Source organism: Miniopterus natalensis, chromosome 15, assembly GCF_054644295.1.
Source record: "Miniopterus natalensis isolate mMinNat1 chromosome 15, mMinNat1.hap1, whole genome shotgun sequence".
NCBI classification, from domain to species: Eukaryota; Metazoa; Chordata; class Mammalia; order Chiroptera; family Miniopteridae; genus Miniopterus; species Miniopterus natalensis.
The window spans coordinates 49,542,307-49,558,918 of record NC_142095.1 but is presented as its reverse complement, the minus strand read 5'-3'; the positions used below and the strand labels follow the sequence as shown (position 1 = coordinate 49,558,918).

The 16,612-nt window shown below is 39.0% G+C and overlaps 1 protein-coding gene across 3 annotated transcripts in view; it reads left to right on the top strand.

Annotated features, from left to right (window-relative positions):
* The first annotated feature begins 2,063 nt into the window (after positions 1-2,063).
* TMF1 (TATA element modulatory factor 1) overlaps positions 2,064-16,612 on the top strand; it is a 34,250-nt gene continuing 19,701 nt past the window's right edge. For all 3 annotated transcript variants that reach the window (XM_087825105.1, XM_087825104.1, XM_087825106.1), the window contains exons 1-5: positions 2,064-2,220; positions 4,519-5,729; positions 7,378-7,481; positions 8,357-8,483; positions 10,664-10,769. In XM_087825105.1, the coding sequence (XP_087681231.1) occupies positions 2,079-2,220; positions 4,519-5,729; positions 7,378-7,481; positions 8,357-8,483; positions 10,664-10,769 (1,690 nt within the window). In that variant the 5' untranslated portion in view covers positions 2,064-2,078. The remainder of the gene's footprint in view (positions 2,221-4,518; positions 5,730-7,377; positions 7,482-8,356; positions 8,484-10,663; positions 10,770-16,612) is intronic.

Here is a 16,612-nt window from a genome sequence, read left to right as displayed (position 1 = left end):
GGTCTCTTAAAATGTTACCCCCCCATCCTCCAAGAAAGATTTAAGGCTTAAAACAAAATCAAGCATAAGTACTGAAAAATGAGTTTTCATATCAGGGTGGGAACATGTAGTATGTGTTCTCTCTTTCTCTGTCTTTGACTTAGGTGTCAGTCTTCTATTCAGAAGCTTTGTGACTACATATCACTGGGTTATATTTTCACTTACTATTTTTTCTTGCTTCATATTGACAAATAATTTGTTTCATTATAAAATCATATCGGCTAAATTTCTCTACTTAAAAAGTTACAGAATCAGTATAAATTTTTGAAAGTGAAGGAACTAACATGTAGCACTTCTTTTATACAGGTGCAATAATAATTCTCAAAGTAGACTTGTGAGAAGGGGCAGAATCTCCATCTGAGAGCTTAATAGTTTTAGAGATTTTAGGTCATTTATCCAAGACTGTATAATTAAAAGTCTTGGGAGAGGGATTTTTTAGAGGGATTTTTTATTCTTTCTTTGTAATCGATATTTTTCCTATTGCTTTTCAGAGATAGTGGAAGGGGGACACACACACACACACACACAATCAATGTGGGAGAGAGACATCAATTGGTTGCCTTCCCCATGCACCCCCACCATGGGGATTGAGGCTGCAACTAAGGTACGTGCCTTTGTCTGGAATCCAACCCAGGACCCTTCTGTCCGTGGGCAGGCGATCTAACCATTGAGCCAAACTGGCCAGGGTGGGAGAGAAATTTTTAAAGAAAATTAGTTCCATATGGCTTGGTTCCTTTCAGTGTGGTAAAATTCTCAAATATAGGGAGGGGACTGGTAAGGTAAATAACCACAGCAAGGAAGGGTGTAATAAGAGAATATAATAAGATTAGTTAGTTGGTTCTGTGGCAGACTGAAGTGAAAAGTATTCTTTAATTTATTGGGGTGACATTGGTTAATAAAATTATATAGGTCTCAGGGGTAAACTTCTATAATACATCATCTGTATATTGTGTGTTCAGCACCCCAAGTCAAGTTTCCTTCTATCACTATTTACCACCCTTCCTTACCTTCTCATCCCCGCCCCCAGTGCAAAATATTTGTCAAAAGGGGCAACCACTCCGGTTGAGTTATCCATGTTGGTATCCTTATTTTTCAAAATCAACTGGAAATTTGGATTTTTGTATGAAATCTGGCTTTTAAATGTTGGTAGAATTTTAGCCTTAACACTACAGGGGACAAACCAAACAGCCTCTAACTAGATTAGGAAGGCCACCAATTGGATTTCTTCGTATAGCTAAATGTTTGAAGAGTGCATGCAGAAAAAGTGGTATTTTAAATAATGGGCACAGTACACATTAATAGAGTAATAGGCTTAGTGCTTCCCAGGTTTGTTTTGACGGGCGGAGAGTGGACCGTATTGAAAGGGAGAGACTGCCTTCTGCACCCTTATTCTAGCCTGTAACTCATTGTGGAAGATGGCTTTTTACTTCCATCAAGTGGGCGGGGTCAGGATTTTAAATACAATGTCCAGCATTTCTAGGCAAAACCCAAACCCAGGGTTTCTCCTTAAGGCCAAGTTAACACGGACAGAATTAAATATTTGAGAGGAAGCGCTAAGTAGAAGTGCACCTCCCGGACATCCAGTTTGCAATTATTGCTGGCAGGCCGCAGCTCTTAGCTTAGCGAGCTATTTTCTAGGAAGGAACTCACGAGAAAACTGCCGGGAGTTCCTGCTCTACCGCTGGAATCGCTGTCAATAGAAACCGTTTTGCGGTCCTCGGTAACTAATGGCAACCCGGGGCTCCCGGATGTGACGTCAGGTTCCTTCCGTTCGCTCGCCGGCGGAACTCGGGCTCCGAGGTCCCGTAGTTGTGTACGTGGAAGTAGCCGGCGCATGCGCAGTTCGCCCTGTCTGCGGTGGGCAGGACTGAGGGTAACCTCCCGGCTCGGGGGAGACGTGGGGTCATGAGGGCCCGCTGACAGCGCCCGCCGAGCGCAGAAGCGGGGAGGCCGGTCCCCCCCGCCCCGGGCCTGCGCCTGTGGACCTGGCCCTCGGCCTTCCCGCCGGTGCCGCCGCCGCCGCGGGCCGCGGAGCGAGGATGAGCTGGTTCAACGCGTCCCAGCTCTCCAGCTTTGCCAAGCAGGCCCTGTCCCAGGCCCAGAAGTCCATCGACAGGGTCCTGGACATCCAGGAGGAGGAGCCGGGCGCCTGGGCCGAGGCCGCCCCGTACGCAGAGCCAGGTGGGCACGGCGGGGCTGGGGCGGTGGCCTGGGCGCCGCCGCGCTCCGCGGGAACCGGCCCGCGGTCCTCGCCTGTGGCCTTGGGGGCGGTCCGCCGGCTGCGGGTGGCGGGGTGCGGACCACAGCCCTCCCTGAACGAGCTGCGAGGCCTCGGACTGTTCGAGGCCAGGTCCCGCGGCGTCGCGGGGCGCTCACGGGCTCCCTCGTCCAGCGGGCGCTTCAGGGAGTCGGGTCTCCGGGGCCCGTGGGTCACCCGGGGCCGAGGCGCAGCCAGGCCCCGGGACCTCGGGCCCCGCGGGCGGGCGGGCTGTGCTGCGCCCACCTCCGAGCCCCAGGAGCCCGGGGATGGGGGCGTTTACAGGTCGGTGTCTCCCAGGTGCTCAGGGAGCTGCAGTTGCTTTTGGCCCCAAGTCTAAGGAATCGTGTAGCCTTTTGTCGTGGGGGTCAAGATTTGCAGATTTGGTGTGTGTGACCTGTGGAAAAGAATAAGTTATTAACTCCTGAGTTTTGTTCGTAATTTTACTTTGAGAAGTCAGGACCTAAATTTGAGGTTCTACGTTTTAAGATTTTTTTGGCTGTGGCTGTCATGGTCCTATTACCTTTTACAAGATGTTAGACCTTGTTGGAGTTGCTCAGCTTCTTTGTCATAGGTACCTCATTGTGCTATATAATTCGTTTTTATTTTTTATTGTGTTTTTAAAGATTTTTTAATTGATTTTTGGAGAGAGAGGAAGGGAGAGGGAGAGAAACATCGATGTGAGAGAGAAACAGTGAGAGAAACATGGATTGGTTGCCTCGTACAGGCGCCTGGAGGGGGGATTGGAACAGGCAACCAATCGAGCCACACCGGCCAGGGCTATAAAATTCATTTTTAAACATCAGTTATCCAGAGTAGACTAAGGTTTTAGTGAAATGCTGTGTTTGCTGATCACCTGTGTTTTATTTTACATACATGCCATCATTACAACGTGACCAGTCTTCAGAAGGGAGTAATTTAAGTGGACATCAGAGAAGCCTGGCCTTCGTATAAAAACATTTTCAAAGAGGCAAATTTGACTTCAATAATTCATTAAGATTACTTAATAAACTAAATTAATTAGCAGATTTAATCTTGCTTGTTCATTTGCATCTTAAATTTTGGTGTTTGCCTTTTTACATTGTTTTCATATGCTGAACAAATATAAACTATGTCCCTAAACTGAAGTTTCCTACAGGCCCCAAAGTCATATTAAAGCGTAGACTTTAATATAGGGCTTGGTAGTTTGTAGGAGTTTTCAGGTATTTGTGTTCTGGCCACCAACTTCTAATTGTGCATAATTTGTGATAATTCTGCTCAGCCACTTTTGAATATAGAAAAGGCAGAAATTTTTGTTTTTAAAGAAATGCTTTAACTATTTTAGGGAATATGCCATTTTTTGTTTACCATTGGTGGCTTTTTTTTAATAGCACCCATTTCTGTGACTAATATAATTACCTTTTTTTTAATTTTACCCAGAGATACTTTCTCCTGAATGTTTCTAAAAAATCCTAGTGTAAATTACCACCTATATAAAAAAGTAATAATTCTAATAAGAATGCACATTTCTGAAATTCACATGGCCTTCTACTAATTGCTGACATAATTTAGAATATAGAAAGAGAACCAAACATTCTCACGCAGTGGGTTTGGAAAGTGGGACTTGGAGAATGAGCTTATCATTAAGTGACTGAAAGTGAATTTGTCCTCTAGAAGTTACTGTTCCCATCAGTTTACTCTGATCTTTGGAAAAGAACATTTGTCACCAGTATTTTAGTGTTGTCCTCTTGTCTAGCTCATAACTGTGTTTTATTCTTAATATTACAAGAATAAAGTTAATACGAAGCGAACTGAGTAGAAGGTAAGATCAGTTTGCCATGACTGCGCTTGGCCCATAAGTGAAGATACTGCTAGATATTATGAGATGCGTCATATGTATCTTGGACTTAGCATGGGTTTTAGAACATGCCATTACTTTCTTAATTTATTGTGGGAGGAATAACACACTTGCTCCTGGTAGTCCCGGCCTAGTCCAGTCTTATATCTTTGTTCCTAGTTTCTCTTGGACAGATGCACACCAGTGTTCCTCTTTAAGGCCCAAAGTTGACCTGCTAACTAATTAATTATATAGGAAAGAAGGATTTTAACAGGGACAAGTTATAGATTATAGTCCATAGATTTTCTTTTTTCAACATACTTATATTGACTTATGATAATGATTGTAGTATTAGTGTGACATATAATTTTTATATTTAAATGTGTATATGTATTTCTTGTCAAAGGAGTAAGTCCCCCTGCCAGTGGAGGATGGGATACTTCACCCTGGGGGATGAAATCAAACGCTGAACCTCAGAGCCGGCCAGTGGCTTCTCCTAAAGCAATTACAAAGCCAGTTCGGAGAACAGTGGTAGATGAAGCTGAAAATTTCTTCAGTGCCTTTCTCTCTCCAGCGGATGTCCAGACCATTCAGAAGAGTCCAGTGGTATCAAAACCGCCAGTTAAATCACAGAGACCAGAAGAAGAAGTGAAAAGCACCTTACAGGAAGCTGTGCACACTGGACAGTCACGAACACCTGAAACAGCTGAGTCAAAAGTAAAAGACCCTTCTCCCTGCGTATCCTCAGGGGAAACAATGGCAGTAGATACTCTGTCACCTACAGCTGAAGACGAGCATGGAGGAATTGTTAATAAGGAATCTGAGACGAAGGTGTCAACCACAGGTTTGAAAGTATCTGAGAGTGTAATTAATGTGAAAACAACTAGGGAACGCGTGCCTAATATGTCTGCGCCGTCTCTCACAGCAGAAACGAAGGACATGGCTTCGGAAGCAAAGGAACAAAAGCACGAAGACAGGCAGAGCGACACGCCTTCTCCTCCTGTCAGTACCTTCTCATCAGGTACCTCTACCACCAGTGATATTGAAGTTCTAGATCATGAAAGTGTAATAAGTGAGAGCTCAGCAAGTTCAAGACAAGAGACTACAGATTCAAAATCAAGTCTTCACTTGATGCAGACATCTTTTCAGCTTCTCTCAGCATCTGCTTGTCCTGAATATAGCCGTCTAGATGATTTCCCAAAACTCACTGAGAGTTGCTGCTCATCTGATGCTTTTGAAAGAATAGATTCGTTTAGTGTGCAGTCGTTAGATAGTCGAAGTGTAAGTGAAATCAATTCAGACGATGAGTTGTCAGGCAAGGGCTATGCTTTAGCCCCTGTTCTAGTTAGTTCTTCAACCCCAAAGGCCGAGGCAGCTGAGCCTGTTGAAGGAAAGTCTGAGGAGGGAGTAAATGAAACATTAATTGCACCCACTGAGGAAACGGAAATGGAAGAAAGTGGACGGAGTGCAACGCCTGTGAGCTGTGAGCAGCCCGACACCTTGGTTTCTTCTACACCCATAAATGACGGTCACAGTGTCTCAGACAAGGTGACTGAGCAGTGCAAGGCTGCAGAGCGCCAGCCTGAAGCGCTTTCTGAGAAGGAAGATATCTGCAAGGTAACTAGAAAGGGGAAGGGGATTTTTGGATACGCTTTCCAGAGGTTAAATCGTGTGTTTCTTTTTAATAGTGATGCATAATGATTTGTACTGGTTTAAAAAACAGGCATTTTGTCATTTAAATGTGGCATTAAGGACCTTAAAATTGAAGAATTATTCATAAATTATTTGAAACCTCTCCCCGGCAACCATGGTAGTATTAGTTGATGTCTCAGTTTAACTAAGCATAAAAATGTTTTCATCGCATGCCTTTGCGTCGAGGCCTTATTGCCTTAGAATTCTCTTACACTGTGCTCATTAATTTCGCAGTTTGCAAAGGACTGACTTCGTATATTAGCATATCTTCAACTCCTTTGCAGACAGAGGTTCTAAAGAAAATCTAAATACTATATAGTGTTTCTTACACCAAAGCATTTTCTGCATGGTCACATTTGTAGGAAATCTTAAATGAAAAAAATTATTTTTAGGTTAATTTTTGATGTATTCTGTTGTTAATTGCTTCAATTTGTTTTTTTCTCTTTTATGTTATTTCTGATACTTCCTATAAATAGCTATCATATGTGAATAAGAAGGGGACATGTCCAAAGAACAAAGGCATTGTTTAGGAATGTCAGATTGCTTCTATCTAATGCGGATAAAAGGAAAGTGCTGTAAATTCTTTAACAACAAGTCACAGTTTTGGTCTTCCCTATGATTTTTAGATACAGAAATTGAGTTGGATCTGGCATCTTTAATAGACTCCTTTGAGATATAGGATGTTTTGAAGAAATGTCCTGTAAATGCCATGAAATGAATTATTTAATGTAAAAAAAGTGCCAGACTCTCTTACCTGGGTTTAATATAATCCACAAAATGCCAGACTGTAGCTTTACTAGCAGTTTGAATTCCTAGAAACATACTATTTATTATCAATAAGACATTTCTGAACTATTTTCAAAAGGCAAGTGATTAATTAACGTAGACCTAAATCAAGTAACACTTACTACTATTTTTTGAGTACAAAAGGCACCAGTCCTCCCCCTTCACATACAGGTTTGTCATTGCTTCAGTAGGACCTAAGGAATAAGATATTCTAACCATTGATTCCAGTATATCCTGGAGATTTTAAATTGCATGCCTATGGATTTTCTAAAGTTACGTTTTAAGTGCAATGTATCATATTTAAAAAATTATATGTTACACGTTTGGATTAAAGAATAACATGGAAAACATACACTTGTATACCCACTGCCCAGCTAAGATACAGAACTTTATCTATTTATTACATCTATCTTTCTGCTGCTTTGGTGAGATATGCCCACTCTTTCCAACTGCTGTAAGTGTTTTTGTATAACACAACAGGTTTCTCCTCTAAGGTAGACCTGAATATAGAATTTTCTGCAGCACAGGTATGTAGATCTTCAGTTAGATACTGCCCGATTGTTTTTCAAAGTGGTTTACTCATGTATGCTCCCACCTGCTGTGTGCCTGTACTGACTTATACTCTCCTACCAGCTGCTTATGAGTTCTTGTGCTGTCTTCATTTTCTCAATGTTGTTTTAATTCTTTTTATGAGATAATGCTGTTTCATTGATTATAGTGGTTAGTTACCTTTTCAGCTCATCACTGCATGTTAAATGTTTGGCTTTTGTATATTCTCCTTATCTAGAGAGTTGAACTTCTGAATGAGAAACTGGACAAAAGGGAGGCTCAGTTATTATCGCTCAGTAAAGAAAAAGCACTTCTAGAAGAAGCTTATGACAATCTAAAAGAGTAAGTATTTTACAAATGTGAATAGTTTTACACATTTTGTAGAAGCCCGTGCACTTGGTTGTTATTTAAGAATTTTTTTGTGTGTTTTTTTAAAAATTTATCTTTATTGATTTCAGAGAGAGGAAAAGAGAGGGGGAGAGAGAGAAACATCAATGGTGAGAGTCATTGATCGGCCGCCTCCTGCACGGCCCCGACTGGGGATCGAGTCCGCAATGCGGGTATGTGCCCTGCCCGGGAATCAAACCCCGATCAACTGGATCCTAGGTCAACGCTCAACTGCTGAGCCACACCCGGCTGGGCAAGAATGTTTTTAAATTAAAATAGTTTATAATTTAACTTGTTTATGATTACAGAAATTTGAATAGCATTTCAGTTCTAACCTTAAAGATTACCTTTCTCCTCTTGTTATCTTTACCATATTACCTTTGGCATTGAAGCGAAGTATTTTGCGAAAAAACAAAAAACCTCTTTCCCCTTATTATTAGTAATATTTTAGTATTAAAGATTTGAAACAAGGCTTTAAAGAAAACAGTGATATTATAGTTTTAAAAAATACTTAGTATTGATTTGCTTTATGGAGGTGATTGGTAAAATGCGACACAAGATTCAAAATGAAAAATTTCATTTACTTTTATCGTATTTTTACATATCAAACATTGTTGACATTTTCAATTAATAATGGGTTTTCTTTCAGGTGTTTTAAAATAAATTAAGCAGGTAATTTTTCTCTGAAAAGTTATCAAACCTAAAACTAATCTATTTTATTGTGGTATGTGTTGAAGACAATGTTGTTTTGCTTTTGCAAAATGAACTCATTTCGTTACCTTCGGAATATTTAAACAAGTTCCTCAGTCTCAGTATTATTTTAAATTTAGTGAAATGTTCAGAGTGAAAGAAGAAAGCAGCAGCATTTCTTCCTTGAAAGATGAGTTTACTCAAAGGATTGCAGAAGCAGAAAAGAAAGTCCAGCTAGCCTGCAAAGAGAGAGATGCTGCTAAAAAGGTAACGGAAGTTTAAAATTATGTTAATGAAGCTCTATAGAGATGTACATTTTTGAGCAGTGCCTTTATAGTATTTTGTTTGGCATTGGAAAAAAGAGAGGTAAGAGTAAAAGGATACTATAAGAATATTAGTTCTTAATTTGTAAATTTTTCAGTGCCTTTAGAATTACAGGTTTTGATACTATAAAACATTCTAAGCAAATACTTGTTTGTGTAATTTATGTATAAGTCCTTGAAAGATATATAGCAAGGATCACTAGAATAATTTGTGTAAATGATAATTTCATCAAAGTAAATAACACAAGTCTAAGTGGCACTCTGTAAATAAAATTTATTATTACTCTTGTTATTTTTTTATCACTTCAAATGTATATACTTCTTCAAGTCAAAGTAATTTTAAAATAAATTAGTGACTCTTGGGAGGCATAACATTTATTTATTCTAATGTAGGATTTCTCAACCTCAGCACTATTGACATTTTGGGCTGCATAATTTTATGTTTTATGGGACCCTGTGCGTTGTAGGGTGTTCACCAGCATCCCAGCCCCCTACCTACAAGATGACAGTATCACCCTTCCCTACCACAGTCCCCCCTTCCTCTCAGTCGTGCTAATTGAAAATGTTGCCAGACTTTGCCAAATGTTCCCCTTGGAGCAAAATCACTCCTAGTTGAGGACCATTGTTCTGAGTCTTACCATTTGGAACAGTTGGTTATTTCAGAAACTGGTAACCAACTAAGGTTGTATCCCAACATTTCTCAGCATTTGCCATTCTCAGGTTGCTGTCCCCCTTCTTGACTACTGTTACTGTTAATATTTATAATTTTTCTGTGTATACTCTTACAGAAAAGAAATATGTCATATACCTCCATTTGCTTGGTTGCTTTAACTAGCTAGTTCATTTCAGACACTAATAATAACCTGAGATTACCTAACCAACTTATCTCTTTTTGTCCCCACTGTGTTTCACCTGGACCAGTTTAATCAAGAAATTAGGTTTTAAGTAATGTTTGTTTCCTGTAGTGCCCATTGAATTGTAGATCTAAAATAGACCCAAACCATTAACTGTAGTGGAAAAAACTTAGGCCCTAAATTTTAACACATTTTTATGTGTATTGCTATGTATGAACCCCCTGCTTAAGAGGCATAGGACATTCAAAGGTAAATTGAATTACCTAAAATGACGAATTTGCTTTTCTAGTGATGGAAGACAATGTCAGCAACTATAAAGTGCTAGGCAGAATGAAATGAGTTGCAGAGATGAGTAAGCAGTTTGGAAGGGTATCACAGAGGATGAATTCTGACCAGGGTAATTGAGGAAGGTTTCGTGTAAGACATGACATTCTTACTGGACCCTGATGTATGAATCAAATTTCGACAGTTGGAAGTGGAAATGGAAATGGATAGCAGTGTTGTGGTTGGTTCAGAGCATGGGCTTTGGGGTTCCACAGACCTGGTTTCAAGTCATAGCTCTACTCTTTTAATAGGCTCTCACCTTCAAAGTTTACTCAGTCTTTCTGAGTCTTAGTTTTCTTATTTGTGTAGCTTAATAATGCAGGTACCTCCATCATAGGATTGTTGTCAGGATTAAATGATAATGGATACAAAGTATGTTCTATATACTTAATAAATGCTAGTTGTTTTTAGCTATTGTTTAATTTCAGAGCATCTCATAAAACCACATTTTAAATTAGAGAAGACTTTTCACATCATTGAACGTGTCCCTTGAAGCTTTAGAAGCCAGACTATCTTGACGTGTTTCTGATGAATCTCTGGTTTATCAAAGTAGATCAGACTTTATATACTCATGTGAGTGAGTTTTAATAAGGAAAAGAAATACAGTGAGAAATGGAGACATGTACTGTTTGAAATGTTCCAAATATATTGCAGGTAGAAAATGTAGATAGATACTCTAGAAGAATATTGAAATTTAACTTACTTTCATTTCCATATTAAAACCTAACTATACCTGAATTCAGGTTTTCTATATAGTTTCAAAGCTCTTTTTTTAGTCCTAATTAACCAAGGTAATAAATTCAGTTTAACAGAACAAAAGTTACATATTCTTATCAAGAATGTGATTATTGATGACTTTTTTGAATATGGAGAAAAACTGAAAAATATGCCCAGAATGAAAGTAATTCTTTATGGTATTTATCTTCTTTTCTTTTTTTTAAATTAGGAAATCAAAAGTATAAAAGAAGAACTTGCAACTAGATTAAACAGTAGTGAAACTTCAGACCTCTTGAAAGACAAAGATGAGCAGATACGAGGGTTAATGGAAGAAGGTGCGTATTTAGTTGATTATGAAAAATATTGTAAAGACAGGAAAAATACTTGCCACATAACTAGCTGCTGCATCCTAATAAAAAATATTGGAAGCAAGGAAGGTTTGAACTTAAATCTCAGAAATGTTAAGTGATAATTTATGGAAGAATGGGTAGCAAGATGTACTGAGGCAGAGAGACACATATGTAGCTTTTTGTTCCTAGAGAGCGGAAAAAAAAATAACTCCCTGAAAAATAGGTAGAAATTTGTGCTTCCTGAATCAAGCTTGTAAAGGTTTTGCAGCTTGTCATTTAAACCAAGATATTTGAAGGTTATAATTCTGGAGTTCATATAGTACCTAAATCTCTAGCTTAGAACTATATGGTATTATTGTATTGTTTTGGCATTTTTCTGGTGAATTTTTCATTATATTCATATTTTAATTTTTCAGTTATTAAGCACTCTATGAAAATATTTATAATTAATGGGGTTATAGAAATTAAACATCCTCATGAGATAATTACAAATGGTCACTGAATTAATTTCTTTATGTAAAATCATATGAAAGATAGTAGTTTTGGAAAGGTGTTTAAGTGAATTTTTCTTTTTTTCTTAAATTTTATTTTATTGTTGACAGTATTACAGATGTCTTCCATTTTCTCACTTTTTGCCCAAACGCTTTCCCGCCCCAGGCCTTCCCTATGCTATTGTCTGTGTCCATGGGTTATGCATATGTGCATGTATATTCTTTGATTAATCTCTTCCTGAACCCTGCCTCCCTTTCCCCCTCCCCCCAACTAATATCTCCCAGTCTGTTCCACGTATCCATACTCTGGACATACTTTGTTCATCAGTTTATTTTGTTCTTTAGATTCCAGTTATAAGGGAGATCATGTAATATTTGTCTTTCTCTAACTGGCTTATTTCACTTAACATAATAGTCTCCCGGTCCATCCATGCTGTCAAAAGGGTAAAAGCTTTTTTACAGCTGCATAGTATTCCATGGTGTAAATGTACCACAGCTTTTTTATCTGCTCGTCTATTGAAAGGCACTTGGGCTATTTCCAGATCTTAGCTATTGTAAATTGTGCTGCTATGAACATAGGGGTACATATATTCTTTCTGATTGGCGTTTTGGGTTTCTTAGGGTATATTCCTAGAAGTGGGATTGCTGGATCAAAAGTCAGATCCATTTTTAATTTTTTGAGGAAACTCCACACTGTTTCCCATAGTTGCTGTACAGTCTGCATTCCCAGCGCAGTGTGCCAGGGTTCCGCTTTCTCCACATCCTCTCCAGACTTGTCCTTTGTTGATTTGTTGATGGAGCCATTCTGACAGGTGTGAGGTAATACCTCATTGTGGTTTTAATTTGTATTTCTCTGATGATTAGTGACATTGGGCATCTTTTCATTGTCTGTTAGCCATCTGTATGTCCTCTTTCAGAAGTGTCTATTTAGGTCCTTTGCCTACTTTTTTTTTTCCTATATTTTTATTAATTTCAGAGAGAGGAAAGGACAGGAATAGAGAAATAGAAATATCAGTGACGAGAGAGGGTGTCATTGATTGCCTCCTGCACGCCCCCTACTGGTGATTGAGCCTGCAACCTGGGCATGTACCCTGACCGGGAATCGAACCTTGATCTCCTGGATCATAGGTCAGTGCTCAGCCACTGAGCCACACCAGCCAGGCCTTTGTGCATTTTTTTAATTGGATTGTCTGTCTTCCTGGTGTTGAGGAACCAGGAGTTCTTTATATATTTTTAGAATTGGCCCTTATCAGATGTATCATTGGTGAATATGTTCTCCCATACAGTGGGATCCCTTTTCATTTTGTTGATGGTTTCTTTTGTTGTGCAGAAGCTTTTTAGTTTGATGTAGTCCCATTTGCTAATTTTTTCCTTTGTTTTCCTTACCCTAGGAATGTATTGGTGAAAATACTGCTATGTGAGATGTCTGAGATTTTACTCCCTATGTTTCCTTCTAGGATTTTTGTGGTTTCATGACTTACATTTAAGTCTTTTATCTATGTTGAGTTTATTTTTGTGTATGGTGTACGTTGGTGGTCTAGTTTTCATTTTTTTGCATGTACCTGTCCAGTTTTCCCAGCACCATTTATTGAAGAGACTACTTTACTCCATTTTATCCTCTTACCTCCTTTGTCAAATATTAATTGGCCATATTAGCGTGGGTCAATTTCTGGCATCTTTTCCATTGTGGCAGCACCAGACTGTTTTGATTACAATGGCTTTGTAGTACGGTTTGATATCTGGTATTGTGATCCTTACAACTTTGGTCTTTCTCAAGATTGCTGTGGCTATTTGGGCTCTTTTTTGGTTCTGTATAAATTTTTGGAATACTTGTTATAGATTTGTGAAATACGCTGTTGGTATTTTAATAGAGATTGTGATGATTCCGTAGAGTGCTCTGAATAGTATGGACGTTTTAATGATGTTAATTCTTGAAATCCATGAACATGGTATATGCTTCTACCTTCTTGTGTCTTCTATTTCCTTTTTTACTGTCCAGTAGTTTTCTGAGTACAGATCTTTTACCTCCTTGATTGAGTTTATTCTCAGGTATCTAATTTTGTTGTTGTTGTTGAATGGTAAATGGGATTGTTTCTTTAGTTTGTCTTTCTGAGGGTTCATCATTGGTATATAAAAGTGCCATCAATTTCCAGATGTTAATTTTGTATCCTGCTACTTTGCCAAATTTATTTATAAAATCTAGTAATTTTTTGGTGGCGTTTTTAGAGTTTTCTATGTACAATATCATATCATCTGCAAATAATGACAGTTTTTCTTCCTCTTTTCCAGTTTGGATGCCTTTTATTTCTTCTTGTCTGATTGCTGTGGCTAAGACTTCCAGTATTATGTTGAATAAGAGTGGTGAAAATAGACGTCCCTGCCTTGTTCCTGATCTTAAGGGAAATGCTTTTAGTTTTTGCCCATTGAGTATGATGTTGGCTGTAGTTTGTCATATATGGCCTTTATTACGTTGAGGTATGTTCCCTCTATTCCCACTTTGCTGAGAGTTTTCATCACAAATGGGTGCTGGATTTTGTCGAATGCTTTTCCTGCGTCTATTGATATGATCATGTGATTTTTATTCATTTTGTTTATGTGATGTATCACATTTATTGATTTTCAAATACTTAACTATCTTTGCATCCCTGGAATAAATCCCACTTGGTCATGGTGTATGATCTTTTTAATGTATTGCTGGATCAGATTTGCTAATGTTTTGTTGAGGATTTTAGCATCTATGTTCATCAGGGATATTGTCCTGTAATTTTCTTTCTTTGTAGTGTCTATCTGGTTTTGGAATTAGGATAATGCTGGCCTCCTAAAAAGAGCTTGAAAGTCTTCACTCCTCTTGAGTTTTTGGAATAGTTTGAGGAGGATTGGGTGTTTCTCTTCTTTGAATGTTTGGTAAAACTATCCTATGAAGCCATGGTCCAGGGCTTTTGTTTGCTGGGAGTTTGTTGATTACTGCTTCAATTTCATCAGTTGTCATTGGCCTATTCAAGTTTTCTACATCTTCCTTATTGAGTGTTGGCAGATAGTATGTTTCTAGGAATTTGTCCATTTCGCCCACATTGTCCAGTTTGTTGGCATATAGATGTTCAAAGTATTTTCTTATAATCCTTTGTATTTTTGTCATGTCTGTTGTTATTTTGCTTCTTTCATTTCTTTTTTTTTTTTTTTTAATATATTTTTATTGATTTCAGAGAGAGGAAAGGAGAGGGAGAGAGAGAGAGAGAAACATCAGTGATGAGAGAGTCATTGATTGGCTGCCTCCTGCACGTCCCCGACTGGGGGTCGAGCCTGCAACCCGGGCATGTGTCCTGACCTGGAATCGAACCCAGATCGCCTGGATCCTAGGTTGACACTCAACCACTGAGCTACGCCCGGCTGGGCTTTCATTTCTAATTTTACTTATTTGGGTCCTCTCTCTTTGTTTCTTAGTAAGTCTGGCTAATGGTTTGTCAATCTTGTTTATTTTTTCAAAGAACCAGCTCTTGGTTTCCTTGATGTTTGTACTATTTTTCTTTTTTCTTTTTAAATATATCTTTATTGATTTCATAGAGAGGAAGGGAGAGAGAGAGAGATAGATAGAAACATCAATGGTGAGAGAGTCGTCATTGATCAGCTGCCTCCTGCATGGCCCCTGTCTGGGAATTGAGCCTGCAACCCGAGCATGTGCCCTGACTGGGAATTGAACTGTGATCTCCTGGGTCTTAGGTCGATGCTCAACTGCTGAGTCACACCTGGCCGGGCTGCATTGTTTTTCTTAGTCTCTATGTTATTTATTTCTGCTCTGATCTTTATTATTTCCTTCCTTTTACTTACTCTGGGTTTTTCTTCTGTTTCTAATTCTTTTATTAAGCTATTATTTAACAGCGAATCAGATGTGTTTGACACAATAATAAATATAGCACACTGCCTGCCCTTTAGGAGAGGGAAATATAGGTACAAAGATAAAACAATCTAAGCGCTGAAGTAGAAGAATGAAGGAAGAGTTGATGAAATAACTTGAAGTCACTGACTGCCCTCTGCTACAACATTAGAGACTGAGGGGAAGGCTAAGTGCATGGTTTTATTATTTTAAAAATTTATTAAAAATATTAACATCTAATGCCATTATTTTGGAATTCAGGAATTTAGTCATGGCTGGACTTATGTTTCCTTTTGCTTAATGAACTTTATAGAGAAAATAAAGCAATTTTATAACCATTCTTTTTTTTTCAATTTAATGTTTGTTGTTGAGAGTATATGGTCCCCCTCCACCCAGATCCCGCCCCACACCAGGCCTTCACCACCCTATTGCCTGTATCCTTGGGTAATGCGTATGTGCATATAAGTTCTTTAGCTAATCTCTTCTCACCCTCTCTCCTTTTCCATCTGAGATTCATCAGTCTGTTCCATGTTTCTCTGCCTCTTGTCCTCGTCTTCTTAAGGAAGACCCTTCAACATTTCATGTAATACTGGTTTGTTGGTGATGAACTCTTTTAGCTTTTTCTTGTCTGAGAAGCTCTTTATTTGACCTTCAGTTCTAAATGATAGCTTTGCTGGGTAATCTTGGTTGCAGGTTCTTGCTTTTCATCACTTTCAATATTTCTTGACACTTTCTTTTATCCTGCAAAATTTCTGTTGAGAAATCAGCTGACAGTCTTATGGGCACTGCCTTGTAGGTAACTAATTGCTTTTCCCTTGCTGCTTTTAAGATTCTTTGTCTTTAACCTCTGGCATTTTAATTATGAAGTGTATTGGTGTGGGCTTCTTTGGGTTCATCTTTTTTGGAACTCTCTGCACTTCCTGGACTTGTAAGTCTATTTCTTTCCCCAGGTAGGGGAAGTTTCTTGTCATTTTTTTCCAAATAGGTTTTCAATTCCTTGCTTCCTTTCTTCTCCTTCTGTAACCCCCATGATTTGAATTTGGTATGCATGAAGTTGTCTCAGATGCTCCTGATTAAATTTATTGGGGTGACAATGTTTAATATGAATATACAAGTTTCAGGTGTGGGCTTCTATGTTACAAGGTCTGTATACTGCACTGTGTGCCCACCACCCAAAGTCATATCTTATCCCGTCACCATATAATAAGATCCCCTTCATCTCCCATCCCTGTACCCCCTTCTCTCTGGCAACCACTACAATGCTCTTTGTGTCCACGAGTTTCAGTTTGTTTGTTTTTAATATATCTTTATTGATTTCAGAGAGAGGAAAGGGGAGAGAGAGAGGGAAGTAGAAACATCATCGAGCCCACAGCCTGGGCACGTGCCCTGACCGGGAATCGAACCCCGATCGCCTGGATCCTAGGTTGATGCTCAACCGCTGAGCCACGCCCGGCCGGGCGAGTTTC